Here is a 23,978-nt window from a genome sequence, read left to right on the forward strand (position 1 = left end):
TAAAATTATGTTTTGGTTTCAAAGTGGAAAACTTGGACATACTAAGTACAGATGTATGTGACATGAAGTGTCAGAAGAAACAAATTTTTCATTTAAAAGCATATTTTCATGTCTTTATGAGGGGAAAAAATGTATCAAAAAACAAAACCTCAAACATACTAGTTGGTAGGACTGTGACGAGCAAGTTACTGAAAGCTTTGAGTCCCTTCCTAAGGACTGGACAATAAGGGGAAGTGCCTTGTCTAAGAGCACAAAAACTGCTTTCAATGGATTTGACCACTGACCTCATGATTGAGAGTCTGTGGTCTAAACCACTGGGCCACAATGGTAATAACTTCACACACTGTTAATAAGAATTACTGCAAATCTCTTGACCTCCCCCCCCCCCCCCCCCCCCTAAAGAAAGATGGGGACCTGGGATGCCTGGACTCGGAATGTCTGGACTCACCTCGTGCATCTTCTGCTTGGCCTCAATCTCCACCATCTGACAGGTCTCGTAGGTGAGCGGGGTATTGAGCTCCCGCTCCACCCGGCTCAGCCACTGCCTCAGCTTGCTCATGTCCTGCTCCAGCTGCTGGACAGCGGTCAGTGTGTCCTTCAGTTTCTTCACCCTGGGAGTACCAAAACAAAAATGAAGACATAACAAAATGAAAACAACTTCTGACTGGGTTTCTCCAATGATCCCGCTTACTTTATCCACCAAGCACTCATTTAACTTTTAAACACGGACTGAAGATCAATGAGGCATTGCCCTACCTTGTTGGTAAATATGAACAACCAAGACATAGCTGTTCAGTGAGTATGATGATATGATATCCACAGGATTAGCGTTTTTGTTCTTACACTGAAATAGCATCAAGTTTACTTCTTGTATTTTTCTGTCTTTGAAAGGACAACTTAATCACAGGTCTGCTTTTGATATCAAACCCCATCATCATTTCTCTCATATATCCAATAACATAAAACGTGTCTTCCCTTGCAAAATCACACAAGAACACTGCAGAATAACATAACTCATAACTCAGACTCCTGAACAAGATGATAATTTTGTTTGCTCAGTGGACACTTGGCCAGATGATTAACTGGGGTTTATGTGTTTATACCTTTACAGGACATCTTTCAATGAAATATGAAACGAAGACTGAATGCAGAATAACATCAAAACCCAGACCCCTGAACAAGATGGCTATTATCTATTTGCTCATTGGACACTATGTAAGATGATACTTCCACTTGCATAAGGTTGCTCTTGTGTACTTTTGATGTTTTTGACAAAAAGACTATTTCCTGGGGTTTGTGTGCCTTTACATGTACCCATACATGACACATTTCCATGACAATGAAACAAGATGAGGCAAGACAACCTGTGTTGATTATTACCTAGGCTGTAGAAGGCTTAAAAATGACAGCTCCTGATCATCCTGAACTATGCCATTCTTCTCGCCCTCCACCGCCAGCACTGCCCGAGGGAGTGATGGCGAAACGGGCGGAGAAGACAGCGACGACGCCTTAAAGTCTTTGACAGGTGTCTTTAAGAAATCTGTATCCATTTTCATGGTTGAGGGGGGCGTGAGATTCAATTTTGTCCAATGGATGAACTCTATCCCCCTCTTCTATTCACCCTCATTCAGGTCTGTGCGAAACACATATTGATTTCCTCTTCTTTGTACTTCGCTGAAACGGCAGTGGTGTAAGCTGGCACATTATATGCACAGTAATCGTCTTTATCAAAGGGGGAACCGGGCATAAATCAATAGAGCTTACGATGTCCAGAGATAGGCCGTAGCACTGGAAGAATGGCCACTGCTTCACATTCAATGCAGCGTCCTCTCATGACTCATGTCAAATTGAATGGCATTTAAAGATATTCATGCACAGAAAAAACAGCAAATATTTAGCATCTTCCCAGACACAAATTCGCAGGCTGTCACAACATTTCACCGTTAGGTCTTCATCCTCTGTTGACGGCCAGACATTTGCTCACAAGCATTTGACTTTAATTCCTTCTGCAATAGTAGCGTGAGGTGATTAAGATCTCAAGAAGTACGTAGTCTCGGCGGTTACAGCTCATGAGTGTCGTGCAGAAAGCTCAGTCCTTCTCAAAAAGACAAAGATAATGTCCCCTCCAGTGTGATTAACTGTCTATATGTAGCACAGCATGCTCAAAGAAACACAGACATTTCTGGGGAGATGCCTCAGGGAACGTTTCAATGTATTGAATACACTCAGTCATAGATTTGTCAAGCACGCAAACAATCATTACGGTTAGCTCATAGAGAGTATGACTCAGAGATCACTAATGCCGAAATGCTTGGACTCTTATTCCATCTGATTAGGTAGTCAAAACTGCCTCCCAAGAGTCATCGCCCACGGTCAAATCTCATATCTGACTGACTTGCTCTTGATTCAGCCACAGCACTGACCTGACGGACAGATCACGTAAGCTTAATATGTAAGACCAGACCTTTTTTCCCCCCCTCAAGTGGAGGAAACTGACACACGCATATTCAATCAATGATGGAGTTATGATAGATGGGTACTTCTCTGGGAACCAACAGCCTTTCTGCTCTTGAAGGAAAGTAGAAAAAAAAAAGACACAGCCACACTTCCGAGAAAGTGGATTATTTCCAATAATGCGAGTCTAGCCAGGCGAAACCGGAGCCACAGGAATGGAGGCAAGTTTATTTCAATGATCTGTGAGCTGCTACCATCTGGTAGGTTCATCAGCACTCAAGGTTCCCTATTATGCTGTCCCATGCGTAGGCATGATGTAGACTTAGTAATGCCGACACAACATGCATGTCATCCAATGAAAACATACACACATTCGTAACCAGATTTTTCACAAGTTACAAGCGGTGATTGACACATTGCTCAATGCCAGGCACCGTCCGTTTATTCTCCCGCTCAAGTTGCAAATAATCCATCCAATATAACATCCACTCAGAAGTCCTAGTCCACAGATTCCTGTTGTAAAGTTTGCTATGTGTAATCAACAACTGCACATTATGCAACTGTACAACTTCGAGATGATGTCATCCAGCGTCCATCCATTTGACAAGTTTCAAACTCCAAGTCAGGTGAGGGCACTTCTACTACTCAAAGTTACTGGAAGTTCTCACTTAGTTTCTGGCAGCTTCCAGCGATAAGGATTCACGTTGCGTGTTCACAGCAGCTACACTCTGCAAAGAAGCAATTTTTAACACTTAACCTCAACTGCAAGGGATGCTGCATGAACATGGATGGGCTACTTTTGTAGAGCAATGCTATCGCAGAAGTAAAATCAGGTGTAGCTAGCTAACAGGTGTAACTGATATGTATGACTCTCACACTTCTTCACAAAGCCTGCATGCCAGTGCTATAATAGAGTTATCCTGCAAATAATAACGGCATGGGAAGTACCACTATCCGCACTATACTGCCCGGCACTGGCCTCCTGTATCGCACAAGGAAGATTTCAAAATATGCTGGTACATGAGTAATTCCTCATTTCCATTGGCCACTCATTTACAGAGTTAATCCTCTTATCCTTCACCTGGAGACCATCCTGTCCCCTGAGTTTATATGGCAGTAGTCCTGGCCAAGTAATCTTGACAGAGCTGATTATCAGATCAGCAAACACTTGGAATGGAAGAAAAGCTGTATAATAGCTCCCTTTTTTTCCTTCCTTGATAGTCCCGCAATCCACACAATAAAGATCAAAAACTGAACAGGTTGGAATTCCTGCCGGAGATGTGATATTCACAAAAGAGCAATCCAGCTAGGGGGAGACTGAGGGCGGCGAAAGGCATAGCAATATATCCATGACATGAAGAGATATACAAGGCAACATATAAATATATATCCCGCTTCATGCATCCATTCATTCAGCAGCTGCTCAGCAGTATTAAAGATCTACTTGTTTTGTTCCATGGGTGCCCGGTCTTGACCCCAGCGTGATAAATCAACGGCTGACAGGCAACCTGCGGCCAAATGACAAGTCAAAATCTGGTTTAAACCGGGAGCTTGAGCCTCTCACCAGTTGCCCTCTCGGTGTTTATATGTCCCGTGTTGTTGCACTGCTTTCACTGGTCGTTCAGCTACATGAGTATCAAACATATACTCTCCTGGGTTGTCTTCGGACCCTTTAAAAAGTTCTTTTGAATAGCTGGAGCATACCGACGCATTGCTTGCACTCACACAAGGTCCTCCAGAAATCAATACCACACATATGAATGAGACTCCAGGGCTGATTCCACTACTGCTACTACTTCTACGGCATCCATTGATCCTCTGCAAAATGTGACCACAATTATTTAGCGGTAGCTTGGGGCCCCAAAACAATGACTCTTTCTCGGAGCGATACCAAACTATTATGGGCAGGCTTCCATTCTGGTCATGTGATCCGGGGGATCAGCTGTAAGAATGGGCAAGGAGCTATAGCTCTCTCTTTTCAGTTTTCAGTTCTACGATCTCACTGCAGTGTTGTGGCTTGTTCAGCTGACGCCTCTGTGTGGAATCTGAAGACTGTAAACACACATTAGTGGTGCCAACTGTATGTTCTGTCCACAGTAATATTGTCCAGTACAGTCTCTTCAAAGTTGATCCAAATCAATCAAGATTTTAAAGATGGTGTACTGAAGACCAAATCCTCCCACAGTTCATTGTCCAGGCTTGTGTTTGCACAGTGTGCCAAGAAATGGTTCCCACTGTACACATAATGCAGGGCTATAAAGTGAGTGACCTTGATTCAGCCTCTTCTCTCTCATAGCAGCGTTCTCATGGGGGGATAAGGCCCCAGCCAAGGTTGGGTTGAGGGGGTGACCCATTTGAGGCATGCAGTCTGAACAGGACATGTCTGTGGTTCAGTGCCTTTCCTTGCAATCAGCAATCTCTCTCATCATTAGTCTTGCTTCATCAGACCCTTCTGAATTTTCCCCTAAAAAGTACAGCTGATATGAAGCCTTGTGACTTTCACTACCCTCAACTTGAACAGTTTGTGTTTAAGAAAAATTTTCTCCTATAGTGCATACTAATGTATACCTTCTAGTCTGATATTGAGACTCAGACTCATTTCAGTACTACAGTACTGAAGATTAGTTTGTTGTTACATAATCAACTGTAAACCCCACAAATTCTCCATTCCTCAGTCTATCTGTAATCTCTTCTAGACACTCCTAAGGATTCACTTTGGCAAACACATAACAATACAATACAATAACACCTCATGACAACAGCAATGTACATCTCGTGCCTCTAATCAGCACTTTGCGCAAAAACAGCAGTTGTGAGTATTATTGATAAAATAATGAAGATCTTTCTTCATTCACAATTATACTAAATAAACCATCAATAAATTGTGTGTGAGACTATGACCTATAATCCACACCTGTGTTGGTTCTTTTCAAGACACATAGTTTGGAATAGGATTGAAATATTTTATTTAGTTTTTGCTGGTCTATGTGATTTAAATATGGGTAAGTTACAGACCTGCTTTAACAACCTATGTATTCAAGATAAAGAAAGTTTTCCAAATTAACCAATACATGCACTACACATATTTCATCTTTCTCAAATATAAGTCCCTAGTGACCCCATGATGCTGAAAAACATCTGTAATTTCCTTTGCAGACAAATATGATGGTAATTGATTGAAATAGCAGAATCAACCTTAAACTCTAGCTGCGACACATCATATAAAAGAGAACCACGACTAGCCCTCACTCAAAGTCTGGAAAAGTATGCCATGGAAGGGTCAGTTTATAGCTCCCTCCCACTCACATTCCACATCATCTTAAATTCATTACAAAAAGACTGACATATGAAACATACACACTCACACACACAATCAGGAATATACGAGAATGGCTGGAATTGCTCAGGTCTGTTCTAAACATGAGTCTGACAATCATTGGTGACTGCCAAATATCCTGCAAGGATGCCAGTGAAAATTGTTCTAATCATTTTGCAGAGACTAAAAAATAACAAATCAACCATGACATATTATAGAGAGGTGTATGTTTCTTTTTGCATTCTTGTTAATCATTGTATTAGAGTAAGAAAGTGAAAGAAAATACAAATAAATAGCACTGACATGAATGATTGTGCTATCTCTCTAACTCATCATTTTTTTTTCTCTATAGAATGGGGAGGGGTAGAGGCAGATCAAATCTGTCTAGTCACTGCTTTGAACAATATGTGGTACCATAAGTCACTATATGAGTAATCTAGTACACAATACCGAATAGCCAATCTTTGCACTTTCTCTGTTGTTTAGATGCATATTTTTTTTCCATTCAAATTGAAAATGTGATATATGAATACGTATTTCAGGGCTGGCAAAGAAGAAGCAGAGTCACATGGAGTTGGCATAAAGTATGGGACTAATGAGGCATTGAAAACAGATCACCGTCCTCTACAGAGACTCCAACTCTCCCGTTTTCGACGGGAGATCTCCCGCCGAAAACCCATTTTTGCAAAATCTCCCATTCTCCCATTTGAGATTTAATTTCTCCCGCCCTGGCTCTTTGTCTCCCATTGGAAAGGATTTCTTGCATATTTCTATCGTATGTTGAAAAAATAAGCCTTAGATAGCACCAGAGAGCATCTAGAACCCTAGGAATTTCGCGCTTCACACACATCAACTTTGAGTCTCCCGTTTGCTCGGGGTTTCAGTCGGGAGAATCTCCAGATCAGAAGGTACTTTGGGTTGGAGTCTCTGCCTCTAACTCTATCATGACGGTGAGATTCACTGTCCGATGTCACTGTGGCTATCCACTGCTGGTACAGTAGATTACAAACAATGACACCATCATCTTCATCCATCCATAGATTTGTACAGTGTTACAAAGTGAAGAGAGAGTGGGGTAAGTTATGGGACTGTGGTATATATTGATAATTGTCCTCTACCATGACAGAGGAATTCGCTTCCCAATGTCACTGGCTACACATCCCTAGCACATATATATATATATTTTTTTTTAAATGAAGCCCTCTTCATCCCATTCATGGATTGTAGTGTTACGGAAGTGAAAAGAGAGAGTAGCAAGGAGCAGAATGAGATATACAGTAAATGTAGGCCTACATAATTATGTAAAGTGTTTGAATGATAAGCAAGGCATACTCCAAATGGGGGTTAAAGGACAAGTTCACCTTCATAAACATAAGGATTGAGAGAATGCAACAATATTAGTAGAACACATCAGTGAAAGTTTGAGGAAAATTGGACAATCGATGCAAAAGTTATGAATTTTTAAAATCTTTGTGTTGGAACCGCTGGATGAGGAGACTACTACAGCTTGTGAGTCATATGCGTACAACAGTATAAAGAAAATGTAAAGAAAATTCAACATATTTTCACTTTTTTCGCATAATAAAAGAGCACTTGACTTGCCACTTTCTAAAGGCAGGGGGAATAATATTACCCATAACATTTGTCGGTAACGAGTCTAGGGAATGTGTACTTTTTTCAAAAGATGAAATTTTGTGAAATTCTCTTTATATTTTCCTTTATTGTTGTACGCATGTGACATCTAAGTTATTCACACACTGCAATAGTCTTCTCATCCAGTGGTTACTGCACAAAAACTTCAAAAATTCATAACTTTTGAACGGATTGTCCGATTTTCCTCAAACATTCAATGATGTGTTCTACTAATATTGCTACATTCTCTCAATCCTTATGTTTATGAAGGTGAACTTGTCCTTTAAAGACCAGTAGGGCTGGCCTGGCTACAGGATATAACTGTAAATCCCTGCAATGAATTGTGTAAAGCTTCATCACTTATCTCTGTGTAATCACACACACAGCCAAAGAATCTCGACTAGAATCTTGACTGGAGTGACTGTTACAGATGAATATTTGCTTTGATGCTCATATTCGCTGGCTGGTGCTATTCGTGATTTTCGAATGCACCACAGTGGGCAGGGAATAAATTGGCCCACCCATGAACCCTCGTGCTATTGGGTCTTTAAAGTGTGACACTGCGTCAATGGAGCAGGGATTTGCTGTCTCTCCATTCACAGAGATCCTCACACGGCATACCAAACATTCCATTCACCTGGGAAATAATGAACAGGAGCCAAATTGGATGGGATGGGGATATGGTAGACCCATTGCATGGCCCTCATGCTTTGATCCTCACTGCTTAGACCGGTCCTACGACCCCATGTTTATGGAACTCTGTAGGCATGCATTTTCAGGTTGATATCTACATCACCTGTGATATCAATATGCAACACTGCCAGGTATCTCTCAATTTACATATCTCTGAGTTACGTATATTTCCACATGGGTGTCCTGGCATCCTTGCATGGAGATGTTTGAGATTGAAAGTGGTTACACTTACAGAAGAAGGTTTGAGGAAGAAAACGGGAGCTGTAGACAGAATGGCAAAGATATACAATGTAGATGTGTACACGTGTTGGACACATCGGCCCGCATTTACGAGGTGGTACAAATGAAACCATGGTTTAAACCATGGACAAAAACCATGGAGCGCCAAGTGTCGCATGGAATATTTAATTACGAAATCAATCATTTCGTTGATGAAATGATTCTTTTGTAACTAAATGAACATTTCATCCACGAAATGATAATTTTGTTAACAAAACGGTCATTTTGTCAACGAAATGACCAATTTTGTAACGAAATATTCCGTGCGACACTTGGCGCTCCATGGTTTTTGTCCATGGTTTCATTTGTACCACCTTTGTGAATTCGGGCCTTCAAGTTCTCATTACGCCGTCATTACTACAAATGACAAGAGGACATCATGTGAACTGCATGCAGTGATATAGTCAAACTTGTTTTCAGTGGTCACCTGTTCAGAGTGACCATCAAATACAGGTCTATGAATACTGCAAAACCAGACAATTTTTGCAAGCAATCAAACTTTCATAAATTCACAAAGGGCCTAGATTTGCAAAAGTAAAGTGCACAAGAAAGTGTTTGTCACACAATGCATTGAATGCCAGTAGTGATTTGTAAAAAGCTTCATGCTGTCAAAAAGACAATCCACTCTGATTTATGGAGGTTTCAGGCCGCCAATGTTTCTGGTTTTACAGTACACCTTGTATGAGGTATAGGGCCTACTAACAACTCACTAAATGGCTGTGTATCACAGGAGTGAAGAAAATAAACAGGACAACACTTGGATTCTTACCTGGCATCTACCAGATCCATGAGTCTCATCCAGCGGTCGTTCAGTTTGGCCAACTTGTATTCAATGTCGCTCGCCCTGGCCTCATTGCTGGCCGGGATGAGTTTGTTGCCGACGACCTCTAGGTGTGCCTTGTTGGGCTCCGCTCTCTGGATCTCATCACGGTAGTCCTACGAGCAACGGATGAAAAGATGGAAACGTAGTCACAAAAACTGATGGAATACACTAATGTAAGATGGAAGTCGATTACATAATGAGTCAGTCATAATATTCAGTAATGAAGGCGTGAGCTACCCTTCTCAGAAGCACTGATGAACAGGATAGCATGTCTGGAAGGGAATGCCCAGTGCCATTAGCTCAGAGTAACTGCTGAACACTACAAAAGCACACAAAAATCAGTGATAGAGAGTCTCTTCTACCTACTTTAAAATGCAAATCACAAAGATTCCTTGAAGCGATTATTCTCCCAAGGTAAATATCCTTGCCACTGCACCACTTGCACCAATAGTTTTTGTCTGTTTCCTGTCGGCAAACTATAAATATGGAGACGCAGTGCGGCCTCATCATCTCGTGGTACCACTGAAACACCCAAATGCCTCACACAACCACAGAATCAAAATTTGCTTCCACTGAAGGAGAGCGCAGTTGTTTCCTCGTGGGTTTAATCCCCACCTAAGAATACACACTGATAAATCCGAGTAGCAGACAGTCACACAGCATTGTGACAGACTCCTAGGCCATATTTAAAACCTATTTAGTCTCTAAACGTTCAGAGCTGGCAGTCCTATACCTTTATTGTGGCGGTTTGCTAGGCCATAGTACAACCTTTCATTGAGTCTCCACCGGTATTGTTTATCCACATTCTATTCAGAGTTCTTCTTCCGACTGACTGCTCTCGATGATGATGATTAAAATAAACAATTATACCTCATTGCACATGCTTAATAGTAACAATGGATTCAACTGACATTTCCCCTTTCGGTAAGTCTTAAACAAACGATTCCAGTCTCTTGATAAAAAGACCGCAGGACAGTAAACAAGGATGATCCCATATCAAACTTCCTGGATTTAAAAAGGTGAAAAAACAACAACAACAACATACATGCATTGTATGTTTCAGACAATTTTTGCTCACATACAACTATTATGAAAATGTGTTTCTTCAGTTTGGACACAGCATGGTGATCTCTTCAGTTCGATAAATCAGGATTAGAGACTACGGAATCATGAATGACAACTACATACTGACAGAAAACATCCCCCATACTTCCATGCAATCAATCTGAGACCAGATTTCAAAGGCATCATCTTTTGTCAAAGTTCTGACTAAAAGCATTTAAACTAGAATTACTCTGTATATCTCTTGTAATATACAATTCCACCCTCTGCAGATCTCACAAAGTATAATTGACACAGGAAACCATAAAATCATCTGAAAATACACTTTTACCATAAAATATTCTGAAAATACAATTTTCCCAATCTAGTATATCTAGACTTATTCTTTTAATTCATGAGGAGGAAATGTTCAAGACTTTTAAAGTGAGTGTAATGTAACAGACCAGTTATGTTAATCTCTGCAACTAAGCAATGTACAATTTGAATTGGCAATAGTGCCTTACTTGAGTCTAGTTTTGAGACTAATCTTGTGAGTCTGAGAGGTGTAGACTACGCTCTCACTTCTTCTTCTTTTTGCTGAGGTACAAAACCCTATTGTGTGTGTGGCTCACACACCCTATTGTTTTAGTGAAAGCATGCAGCATTGACCATACTGTGTTCAGGGTTGTGTGCAGTCATCAAAATGTGGCTGGGGGACCAGTGAAACATTCTGGAGCAGGATGATGGATGAAAGCTAGCATGTCTTAGCTCAAAGGTTCCAGAAGTTTCAACAAAGTTGTGGAGAAACAAGAGGCCTGAACTTGGTGAGAAACCTGGGTTACAATGCCTGGACTATGAAAATGACAACTTTGTTATTATATAGTTGTACAATAAGTGACAAGTGTGAGTTTGAAGCATGATTTGTCAAGTTGTGTAAAGAAAGGTTGTAGAAACTAGTCAGTGCTGCTGAGGGCAGCTGCATTACGCAGAGTTACTGCATAAGCTAAGGTATGGTACCGATGGTGCAGATAAATGTGTGTGTTATACCTGGCAAACTAGAGAGTAACTTGTCACAATGCTATGTCATATATGAAGGATACTGGTTGGCTTCATGATATTAGAGGGAGCTTGTGTGATTACTTTTGGGTGACACAGTAATGTATGCTCCAATGCAGGCAAGCCGTTCATGTTTATGCATAGTGTTTCCATTGGAAGTTTGATGCTATGCAAGTATAAATAGTCACTGTGTAATCACTGAAACTTTGAAAGGTGACTGATTTTAGGTGATAAGTGATCCGGAGTGATTGTGTAGTAAGAAATAAGAGAGATGAAGGAAGACAGGGTATGCTGTTTCATTCCTTTCCCTAGGGATAAGGTTGTAGTTTTATGGCATAGGTTGCAGTGTGAGTGAGAATGCCATATTTCAAGAGTCACTTCATGCTGTGTTCATAGTTTAATGAGAATGATGGAAATAGAAGGTATGACAAGTATCCTGTATGAGGTACACCGTACGATGGAAACGGTATTAGCTTTACCATTCAGGCATTGAATGATGGTACGTCATAGCACTCTACATGGGGTATAAGGTAGCCTTAGATACATGGTATCGATCCATCACCCAGAGAGATGATGAACTAGTTGTATCTAGGTGTAGTGGTGCAGTGTACTAAAATTCGAGAAGTATGCTGTATCGGCTATAACATACACCTATGTTACTGTAGCATCAATGTGTTGTATATTCTTCTCTATGGAGAGTGTGCCAGATGGGATATGTTACCATACTCCCTGGAATGTATAATACGGATGATGCTGGCTAGGTGTTTGATAGGAGTTATCTGTTATGACAAATAGAGTCTGTGACTCAAATCATAATGCCGTTAGGTACAACAAGACACTAAGACATTCATGTTATTTTTATGTAATGTTGATACTACAGAGTTCAAGTTCACTGAGTGGCTTGGAAGTCACTGCACGGAGTCGAGTCTCGAGAGAGCTCAAGAGGGGTGAGTTGTAGTAGGGCAGTGATAAGCATATAGGCTAGCAAGCTCAACACTGCTTAATTTGTACATAGGTTGTTGTTGAAAGGAAACTTGTTTCAGGAAGTTTTTGGTCAGTTGAAATATGCTTTGTTTAATACATTTCAGAGTTGATGTTGTACGATACAGTATATTGGTGTTGATAGTCCTACAAGCCTGTTTGCTGACAAGGTAATATCATTAAATTTGTGCTGTTTGTAGTACATATAGCAGGCTGTGAGTTATTTTGCATATTATGAAAGCAGATGTTGGGACATATACACTGAGTCCAAAACAATACAAAGCAAAATAAACAACAAAAAAGGGGGGGGGCAACTATATGCATGTGGTTGAAATAAATCAGAAGGGAGTACATTGTATATTGTGAATTTAAAGAATAAAGATGATTATTAGTGTAGATAATCTTCAGTGACAATGGTATAAAATCATATTTGTACAATGGTGTATGGTAATGAAAACGATATGGATGGAAAATCATAAAACGTGATATTGATGCTTCCATTACAGTTCACATGGATTGGAATGCTGAAAAGCATGAATGAACAAAACTTAAGCATCAGTTGTGAAGTATGTTACAACAATATGCAGTTTGTAGGTATGTTACATGGCCATTGTGTAAGTCATGGTTTGTTCTTTGTTGTTGTTGTTCTTTTCAGGGTTAAGCCACCCTCAATTAAAGTCTGCCACTATACTGAACAAATGATGGAGTCCAGTGTCATTTGTCTCAAACCTGCTGTGTTACATTTGGCGTAGTCGGCAGGATAGTGGTTTTGAGGGTGGATACCTGGTTTGTGCATTAGAACCCCCTCTTGAGGATGTTCGGCAGGAGACTGGAGGAGACTACCAAGGAGTGGAGCGTGGTGCCTGAACTGGACTAAGGGGAGCGTCAACTGCTGCCTGGGTTCTACTACTGGACCACGGGGATGAGCAGACTGTAGAGAACAGGACAACGGAGACAAAGCCTCTAACTTTGTGTTGATGTATCAGAACTGTCTCATTTTGCTAGGTTGTTCTTGTTTGAAGAAATAAAGCAATTACATGTGATTGTTGTTTCATTGCTATCAATAATTATCTTGGTAGGGGTCAGTATTGCTTTGTTTGTGTACCCTTAGCTATTGGTAGGCCATGTCTACAGAAAAGAAAGATGCAGGGAATGGAGAAGGAGATGGTGTGGATTCAGTGGAGACACTGAAAGGAGAACTACAGAAGCTCCAAGCTGAACTTCAAAAGATGAAATGTGAAGATGGGTTCTCAGGCGCGAAGGAAAAAGGGCCGCCAGTCGTGTATGTCGCAACAGACAGACAAATCCGGCGCTTCAGTGGCGATGGTGGTCTAGAAGAGTGGATGTCAGATGTGCAAAGTCTGTTGGCAGATAGACCGCACCAGAGTCCCAAGGAGAAACTACAAACCGTTATCAGGTACACAAATGGAGCGGCACGAATGGAGTTGACAAGTAGGGAGGATGTCACAACCGCAGCAGAAGCCTTCCAGGTCCTAAAAGCAGTGTTTGGTGATGTGGGGACGGAAGCCTCACAAAAGAGGAAATTCTTCAGCAGAGTGCAAAGGGGAGGAGAGAACCTCATTGAATACTCACATGAGTTAATCCGACTTCTGCAGACGTGGAAGGGACTGGGTAGTCGAGATAAGGATGAGACTCTCATCTCCCAGTTCATTGAGGGAGTCAGTGATCCGGATCTGCGTAGAGAACTCCTCCGCCGATCAAATGAGCAGCCCTCCACCTTTGTCCAGCTGCGAGACTGGTCCGTGCAGTGGGAAAAGCAAGGAGGCAGTGTAAGGAGGAACGTCGCTGCCCAGAAAGCCGAAGTCAACGCCCAGGAAGCTGGAGCAGATAGCCTGACGAGGGTTTTGGAGGTTCTCCAGAAGCAAAGTCAGTTAGTATCAAACCTCCTGTGCCAACAAGAAGAGCACAACAGAGCACTCCATCAGCTCCTGGGGCAACAGAAACCACAGCAACAGCAAAGCCGCCCACGCTGGCCCCCAGGATGTTTTCATTGTGGAGAGATGGACCATATCAAGAAAAACTGCCCACACCTACAACAGCGTGATTTAAAAGGGTAGAGCCCGCTACTCACCAGGAAGTAGCGGGCAGAGTTTCAAACAGCAACCCAGAACACATCTTGAGCAAGACCATAGGAAAATGTCCTCAGACAAAGGTACACGTACAAGGTGTAGCAATGTTGTGCTTGTTGGATTCAGGGTCTGAAGTTTCAACTATCACAGAGAGTTTCTTTTGTCAGAATTTCCATGGACACACACTCCAAGATATCCCTTTCTTGAAGTTGACGGCAGCCAATGGATTGGCCATCCCATACTGTGGTTATGTGGAACTGGATGTCACAATAGGTGAACATACTCTACATGATATGGGATGGCTAGTTGTTAGAGACTCTGAGAACAATGAAACGCGCAATAGAAAGGCACAGCGTCCGGGAGTCATAGGAAGCAATATCCTCCGGATAATTCGCTCTTCCATCCCCTCAAAGGTCTTGGACGAGAACTTGGTTTCCACCCTGTCCTTGTATGCGGAAGCTAATGACATGTCAGCAACTACAGAGAGCGACCAACCACACGGATACACTAGAGTATTGGGGAAACAGCCGCTCCTTATTCCAGCAGAGAGTGTGAGAACAATCACAGCTTCAGCCCGAGGACATGGTGAGACAATGCTCATCGAAGAAGTAGAGGAGAGTTACTCCCATCTCCCACATGGAATTAGTGTTCCCCCATCAGTTGTTCGCTCCTTGCATGGACAAATTCCAGTGACAGTTTACAATTTCTCCAGAGAGGACCAATACCTACATCCCCGCACACTTCTTGCAAAAGTGAGCTACCCTCAGGTAATCCAGAGCTACCCCAAACATAGAGTGGTGACAGTATCTGCAGAAGAAGTCCTTGTTCAACCAGGTCCCATGCCAGAAACTGGAAACTTGGAGGAGTCAGAAACTGATGTTTTTGCTAAGCTGGATGTTGGAGACATCAGCCCAGAGGAGAGAGATAGGTTAAAGACTCTCATTGCTCAACATGATAAAGTGTTCAGTAGGGGAGATCATGATATGGGCTATTGTGACAAGGTGAAGCATTCCATCAAGACAGTAGATGACACACCAGTCAAGCTTCCATACAGACGTGTTCCACCCAGTCAATGGGAAGAGGCCAGGGAGTTTCTCGAAACACAGTGTTCCATTGGTGTGATTCGTCCCAGCACCTCCCCTTATGCTGCTGCAATGGTACTGGTTAGGAAACCGAATGGAAAGCTAAGAGTCTGTGGGGATTTTCGCATGCTGAATGCAAAGACAGTCAAGGATGCCCACCCCCTTCCAAGGGTAGATGAGGCTCTGGAGGTGCTGAAGGGAGCCAAGTACTTCGCAACCCTCGATCTGGCCCATGGATTCTGGCAGTGTGCAATTGAAGAGGACGACATACCCAAAACGGCATTTCGAGCTGGTCCTTGGGGCCTATACGAGTACACAAGAATGCCCATGGGCTTGTGTAATGCCCCAGCAACCTTTTCACGGTTGATGCAAGCTTGCCTAGGAGACGTTAACCTACAGAGCGTAGTTGTCTACCTTGATGATGTACTGGTATTTGGCAAATCCTTCGAAGAAACCCTGGAAAGGCTTGACATGGTTCTACACCGCTTGCAGGAGTTTGGTTTGAAGATCAAGCCAGAAAAATGCCATCTCATGAAGAAGAAAGTCAAGTACCTAGGCCACATTGTTTCAGAAGCTGGAATCAGCACTGATCCCGACAAGGTAGCTGCTGTACAGTCATGGAAGATCCCAGAAACGGAGACAGAGCTGAGATCATTTCTGGGATTAGCCAGTTACTACAGGCGATTTATCCAGGGCTTTGCCTCGATTGCCAGACCTCTGCATGCCATCCTGGGTCCCACAACCAAGCAAAAGGCAAAGCGAAAGAAGTCTAGCACAACTCATGACAGCCGGCCTTTCAAGGAAAAGTGGACCAACGAATGTACTGCATCCTTTGCCAAATTGAAGCACTGCCTCACGTCCAGTCCTCTGCTAGGATATCCTGATTTCCAATCTCCCTTCATTGTTGAGACCGATGCCAGTTTCGAAGGACTGGGTGCCATACTGTCACAGAAACAGGACGAACGAACAGTAGTCATAGCGTACGCCAGCCGTACCCTCCGTCCAACTGAACGCAATGATGCCAATTACAGTGCCATGAAATTGGAACTGTTAGCGCTTAAATGGTCGATCACAGAAAAGTTTCGGGACTACCTTCTTGGAAATGCGTTCACAGTACTAACAGACAACAACCCCCTTGCCTACCTAGACACAGCCAAACTGGGAGCCACGGAAATGCGCTGGGTTGCACAACTGGCCCAGTTCAACTTCAAGGTGAAGTACCGGTCTGGGAAAACCAATCGCCATGCTGACGCTTTGAGTCGTAACCCGATCCCATTGGAGGACGATGTCACAGAAATGGACCAGACAGACGTCTTATCTGCCCTGACCATGACCAGTCGAGTCTCGAATGAATTGAAGTCCAGAGTCGAAGAGTTGATGACTGAAGCTACATCAGCCCAATTGGTATCAACAGTGACAATAGATGAGGTGAAGACGAGGTCAAGCATCATCAACCCTGTGGGATGTTCATCCTCTCTTCCAGGTTACAGTCAAGATGATATCCGGCGATTGCAGGAAACAGACCCCGATATCAGTCAGTTTCTTCAACTCAGGGGGTCTGGACACACGCAGAGTGCACATACCATGAAGTCCCTACAGAAGAATGTTAGGTGCTATGCTCGGGAAACTGACCGCATTGTTTCCGTTGGTGACGTGTGGTTCCGTGAAGTCACATTCCAAGGACGATTTGTTCGACAACTGCTGCTCCCGACTTCTCTCAAGGGCAGAGTCCTCGAGGAGTTACATGACAATCTCGGCCACCAAGGAGTAGACCGTACCCTGTCCCTGTGTAGGAGCCGCTTCTTCTGGCCAGGCATGGCGGTGGATGTGGAGCAGTACTGCAAACAATGCCATCGTTGTCTGGTTGCCAAAACCAAGCCCAAGATTCGCCCAGCCATGCAGAGCATCCTAGCCCGGAGACCTCAAGAAGTGATAGCCATCGACTTCACGGTCTTGGAAAAGTCATCAAGTGGACTTGAGAATATACTGGTGATAACCGATGTGTTCACTAAGTTCTCGCAGGCTCTACCTACCCGAGATCAGAAAGCACGGACAGTAGCAGAGGTCCTAGTCAAGGAGTGGTTTGTACGCTATGGGGTTCCAAGACGCATCCATAGTGATCAGGGGCGTTGCTTTGAGGCGGACATCATAAAGGAACTGAGCCACATGTACGGCATCAAGCGGAGCCGAACTACCCCATACCACCCAACTGGAAACGGGCAAGCCGAACGATTCAATAGGACAATGCACAATCTGCTCAGAACCCTGGGAGACGACCAGAAACGGAAGTGGCACCAGCATTTGCCTGAACTGGTCTTTGCATACAATGCGACACCCCATGCCACAACAGGATACACACCCTACTTTCTGTTCTTTGGTCGAGAACCTCAACTACCGATTGACCAGCTTTTCAGACCACCTGAGGAAGATGTTACTGCCTCCAACCTAGATGACTGGGTATGTACTCATCAGAGACAACTAGAGGATGCCTTCGAACGTGCCTCTAAGAACTTTCAGAAGGAAGCACATCGCCGGCAAGAGGCCCAAAAGACAAGTGGATCTGATGTTGACTTGGAAGTAGGCCAAAGAGTGTTGTTGCGTCAACAGGCTTGGAAAGGAAGGCACAAAATCCAGGACATCTGGCAAGGCAAGCCATATCGTATCAGAACTAGACTGGATCCAAGTGGACATGTATATGAAATTGAACGTGTTGATGGATCAGATGGCATCAAAGTGGTGAATCGCACTGACCTGCTGATGATACCAGAGTCCATGGAAATATCGCCGGAGTCCAAGGAAGGAACTCCTCCTGATGTTGCCAAAGAGCCGGTGCAACCTCCAGATCAGATCCTGAATGGGCAACCGAGTGACTATGACATTGCCCAAGCTCTGAACAATTTAGGAGCTCAAGTTGTGTCTTGCCCACACACACAGAGAAACCCAGCACAAGATCTGGCCCAATCTACTGATGGACTTGCGGAGGACTTCAACTTCCGTCACCAAGGTGGCCAGACCAGGGACCAACCCCAGACGGATGGTGGGATCGAGGGTGAGACTGACTTCGAGACTGATGTTGTGACTGATGGTGAAACTGATAATTCAGATGTGGAATGCATGCATCAGCTTCCTATGCCCCGGAGATCATCACGATCCACAGCCGGAAAGAATCCCAATCCATACAATTTACCGAGATCGGTAATGAGTGAAGAAGTTGATATTTCCATGTTAAGTCCTCGAATCCTGAATGTATTCTGGTAATCATTCAGAGTAAATACCTGGAAATTTTTGTTGTCTTCCCTAGGCAATATATGGATTGTCTATTCAGCATGATGACCTTGTGTATATTCTGTGAAGATTGATTGGTTGCTGGGACAGCAACAGTTTAGCTGGGGAGAATGTAACAGACCAGTTATGTTAATCTCTGCAACTAAGCAATGTACAATTTGAATTGGCAATAGTGCCTTACTTGAGTCTAGTTTTGAGACTAATCTTGTGAGTCTGAGAGGTGTAGACTACGCTCTCACTTCTTCTTCTTTTTGCTGAGGTACAAAACCCTATTGTGTGTGTGGCTCACACACCCTATTGTTTTAGTGAAAGCATGCAGCATTGACCATACTGTGTTCAGGGTTGTGTGCAGTCATCAAAATGTGGCTGGGGGACCAGTGAAACATTCTGGAGCAGGATGATGGATGAAAGCTAGCATGTCTTAGCTCAAAGGTTCCAGAAGTTTCAACAAAGTTGTGGAGAAACAAGAGGCCTGAACTTGGTGAGAAACCTGGGTTACAATGCCTGGACTATGAAAATGACAACTTTGTTATTATATAGTTGTACAATAAGTGACAAGTGTGAGTTTGAAGCATGATTTGTCAAGTTGTGTAAAGAAAGGTTGTAGTCAGTGCTGCTGAGGGCAGCTGCATTACGCAGAGTTACTGCATAAGCTAAGGTATGGTACCGATGGTGCAGATAAATGTGTGTGTTATACCTGGCAAACTAGAGAGTAACTTGTCACAATGCTATGTCATATATGAAGGATACTGGTTGGCTTCATGATATTAGAGGGAGCTTGTGTGATTACTTTTGGGTGACACAGTAATGTATGCTCCAATGCAGGCAAGCCGTTCATGTTTATGCATAGTGTTTCCATTGGAAGTTTGATGCTATGCAAGTATAAATAGTCACTGTGTAATCACTGAAACTTTGAAAGGTGACTGATTTTAGGTGATAAGTGATCCGGAGTGATTGTGTAGTAAGAAATAAGAGAGATGAAGGAAGACAGGGTATGCTGTTTCATTCCTTTCCCTAGGGATAAGGTTGTAGTTTTATGGCATAGGTTGCAGTGTGAGTGAGAATGCCATATTTCAAGAGTCACTTCATGCTGTGTTCATAGTTTAATGAGAATGATGGAAATAGAAGGTATGACAAGTATCCTGTATGAGGTACACCGTACGATGGAAACGGTATTAGCTTTACCATTCAGGCATTGAATGATGGTACGTCATAGCACTCTACATGGGGTATAAGGTAGCCTTAGATACATGGTATCGATCCATCACCCAGAGAGATGATGAACTAGTTGTATCTAGGTGTAGTGGTGCAGTGTACTAAAATTCGAGAAGTATGCTGTATCGGCTATAACATACACCTATGTTACTGTAGCATCAATGTGTTGTATATTCTTCTCTATGGAGAGTGTGCCAGATGGGATATGTTACCATACTCCCTGGAATGTATAATACGGATGATGCTGGCTAGGTGTTTGATAGGAGTTATCTGTTATGACAAATAGAGTCTGTGACTCAAATCATAATGCCGTTAGGTACAACAAGACACTAAGACATTCATGTTATTTTTATGTAATGTTGATACTACAGAGTTCAAGTTCACTGAGTGGCTTGGAAGTCACTGCACGGAGTCGAGTCTCGAGAGAGCTCAAGAGGGGTGAGTTGTAGTAGGGCAGTGATAAGCATATAGGCTAGCAAGCTCAACACTGCTTAATTTGTACATAGGTTGTTGTTGAAAGGAAACTTGTTTCAGGAAGTTTTTGGTCAGTTGAAATATGCTTTGTTTAATACATTTCAGAGTTGATGTTGTACGATACAGTATATTGGTGTTGATAGTCCTACAAGCCTGTTTGCTGACAAGGTAATATCATTAAATTTGTGCTGTTTGTAGTACATATAGCAGGCTGTGAGTTATTTTGCATATTATGAAAGCAGATGTTGGGACATATACACTGAGTCCAAAACAATACAAAGCAAAATAAACAACAAAAAAAAGGGGGGGCAACTATATGCATGTGGTTGAAATAAATCAGAAGGGAGTACATTGTATATTGTGAATTTAAAGAATAAAGATGATTATTAGTGTAGATAATCTTCAGTGACAATGGTATAAAATCATATTTGTACAATGGTGTATGGTAATGAAAACGATATGGATGGAAAATCATAAAACGTGATATTGATGCTTCCATTACAGTTCACATGGATTGGAATGCTGAAAAGCATGAATGAACAAAACTTAAGCATCAGTTGTGAAGTATGTTACAACAATATGCAGTTTGTAGGTATGTTACATGGCCATTGTGTAAGTCATGGTTTGTTCTTTGTTGTTGTTGTTCTTTTCAGGGTTAAGCCACCCTCAATTAAAGTCTGCCACTATACTGAACAAATGATGGAGTCCAGTGTCATTTGTCTCAAACCTGCTGTGTTACAGTATCACAAAATGAAGGTTTGATTTACACACTGAAAGAATCAAGGTTCATACCATGATTACAAACTTATCAAAATAGTTATTCATCAAAAATTATGTTACCAATCAACCTTAATGATTATACAGCAGCACAAACTTCATTGCAATCACTGTATGCATGCTCGTAACAAGGTAGCTTGTATTGGCCTCCGTTGCTGACTGATGAAAGATTGGCATACTTCAGGATTGCCACTCGCTATAATCTAGGCAGCCACTACTTCCTCCACTCCTCATAATCTGTCGTCTCCAGACTGAACGTGCCTCTAACCCTCAGACTCTGTTAATCCCAGCCAATGCATCGCACAACGAATGATGTTCCTTTAAAAACTTGAAGCAAAAGTCTCTTGTCATTTCTCATAGTGATGTCTCCATGTACAGCGATGAATAGAGTGTAGCCTCATAATCCAATGTACAGCTGATCCATGAGCATGATGGATGGAATGGTGTCAATCAGTCAGTTGGAGGGTGGAGTGTGATCAGACATTGGCACTGATTCATTTCGTTCCCCTCTCTTTGAGTGACAGAGCTCCAAAGGCCTTTCCCTACTATAGTCTCAACCATCTGCTGACCATGACTTTCTTATTAGGTTGCCAGATTAAATATCTATCAACAAAAATGAATACACTGCATGCACACCAAGTCCATGAATCTTCTGTCATACAAGAAGTACCTAATTCTCTTACTGAGTGGACAGGTCACACAGCTACACACTGTAAACAGTGTAGATGTAGTCTTCCTGAAGTATTTATATAGTGAAGGGTCTGGGGAGGAGACTATGAAGAGACTCGGTAAGGAGAAGGGGAAATTGGATATCCCCTCCCAGCTATAAAGCGTTCAGAGATTGTGCGTCACATGTCTGTTCGGCAGAGAGGTAAGGGGTTTGCGACTGTGCCATCCTTACGTGGTGGGGGCTGTTGCGTAGTCGTCGTTGCCTAGCATGCCAGATGATTGAGGTCATACATATCGGAGTCACATGTTCCCTCTCAAGCTCAAGTGGTGATGATACTTTAATGACTATGCATCAAGTCACGATTACTTGTCCTTCCAGAGTAGGAATGCATGACAATGACCCCTAATCCTACCCCGATATTCTTCTTTTTTTAATGTTCAACCAAAAAGATGACTTGTTTGAAAATCTTTAATGACTAAGGTTGTATAAAATTGGATTCTTTTTCAGTTTTTCATCATCTTCCTGAAATACCTGGAAAACATTCTTTATTGTTATCAAAGTGATCTTTTTCAAAGAAAATAAAAGACTTATTGCCCAAAATTCTCAAAAAAAAATCTCATTCAATTCTCTGTTACACCTTGTTACACTTCATAACAAATCACTTGGAGTCAAAGTGTCCATTAACTGGTTAACAATTAAAGAACAAAGACAAACTTCCACAACAATATTGTCTTCGATTTTTTATACTGCAGTAAATGTCAGTTTTAAAGAAGCATACAAGCTCTTTTTCATCATCCCCAGTTTAATAGTCTCCTCAATGTTTAGAGAGAGTCTGAATTCATCCTCAACAAGATATAGCTTGAAATCCTGCCAACAGACTCATGTTTGCTTGTTGTCAGTCTCAAAATACACATTGATAGAATTTATTAACCATTTCCAGTACACATTACTGCTTTTCAAACAAATTTACCACACACATTGATGAGGATTTCCTCTCACGACTTATTTGCAAATGATACAGAACGAAGCTGTGAGGCTCTGTTTACATGAGCTACTGGGTTTTAAAATGCTAGCTCATATTCCCTGCATTGCAACCTGCCTCGAAACCTGCTTTGAATGCCATTGATCAGCATGAAATAGAGAGAGGGGGCCCCTGGGGCTGTTTGATGAGAAACAAGAGACCAAAAGCGTCACGTATCATTGATTCGAGCCCAGCAAGAAAGGGGGCTCAGAGGATGAATGGCGATGGACGCTGGCCCTTTTTGTCCAGCAATCCCTACAAGGACTCCCTTTCACTACATTGTTTGTCTCACTCTCTCTCTCTCATCGAAGCCCTACAGCCCTTGTTTATGTTTTAACACTTTCATGTAGTTGTCACACATGTATGTAAATAATCAATATGGATTTGACTTTGTCATTCTAATGATCACATTACTGGAAGGTCAAGTTGTTACAAAAATGAATTATTGATTGTTTACATAAGCGACAAAGATATCAATTCATGGCTTAACCCGTTGAGGACGAGTCCCGAGTATGCTCAGGGAGGGGTCTACAGTATGTTGTAGCAAAATCAGCCTGTCCTCAACAGGTTAAAGGTGAGATCATCTGACATCATACAAAAGGGCAAATAAAGATGATAGAATAGTCATGCAGATAAAGCTAACACATACATGTAGGTCTCAGAACGGCTTAGAATTGATCTTTTGCAATCTGGAATTTGCTTGCAATATATTGAAGGGCTCTACTAAGAAACTTGTCTGGCTGATGAAATTTTCCAAGATAATGGGTAATTGTTCTGCAGTACTTTGAAATCAAAAGTGTAAAGTAATAAAAGTCAGTGTGCCCAAATTCTATTCCCGAGGTGCCCTCTGCATTCAGTAGTAGATACAAGGTAGAACAAAAATCAACAGCTTCTGCAGTCATATGGAAAGCAACATTTTCCTTTAAAGGACAAGTCCACCTTCATATACATATTAAAGGATTGAGAGAATGCAGCAATATTAGTAGAACACATCAGTGAAAGTTTGAGGAAAATTGGACAATCCGTTCAAAAGTTACAAATATTTTAAGTATCTGCGCAGTCACTGCTGGAAGAGAAGACTACTACAGT

General features: G+C 42.3%; 1 protein-coding gene across 1 annotated transcript in view; it reads right to left on the reverse strand.

The window, feature by feature from the left end:
• Positions 1 to 23,978, reverse strand: part of LOC139711121 (muscle-specific protein 300 kDa-like) — a 311,965-nt gene that overhangs the window by 79 nt on the left and 287,908 nt on the right. The window contains exons 127-128 of the mRNA XM_071623037.1: positions 9,144 to 9,310; positions 449 to 611 (exon numbers count right to left, since the gene is read on the reverse strand). Of these exons, the coding sequence (XP_071479138.1) occupies positions 449 to 611; positions 9,144 to 9,310 (330 nt within the window). The remainder of the gene's footprint in view (positions 1 to 448; positions 612 to 9,143; positions 9,311 to 23,978) is intronic.

The sequence above is a fragment of the Diadema antillarum genome, unplaced genomic scaffold, assembly GCF_040938485.1.
Source record: "Diadema antillarum isolate AM-2024a unplaced genomic scaffold, OU_Dant_1.0 seq00001612_RagTag, whole genome shotgun sequence".
Classification (NCBI taxonomy): Eukaryota; Metazoa; Echinodermata; class Echinoidea; order Diadematoida; family Diadematidae; genus Diadema; species Diadema antillarum.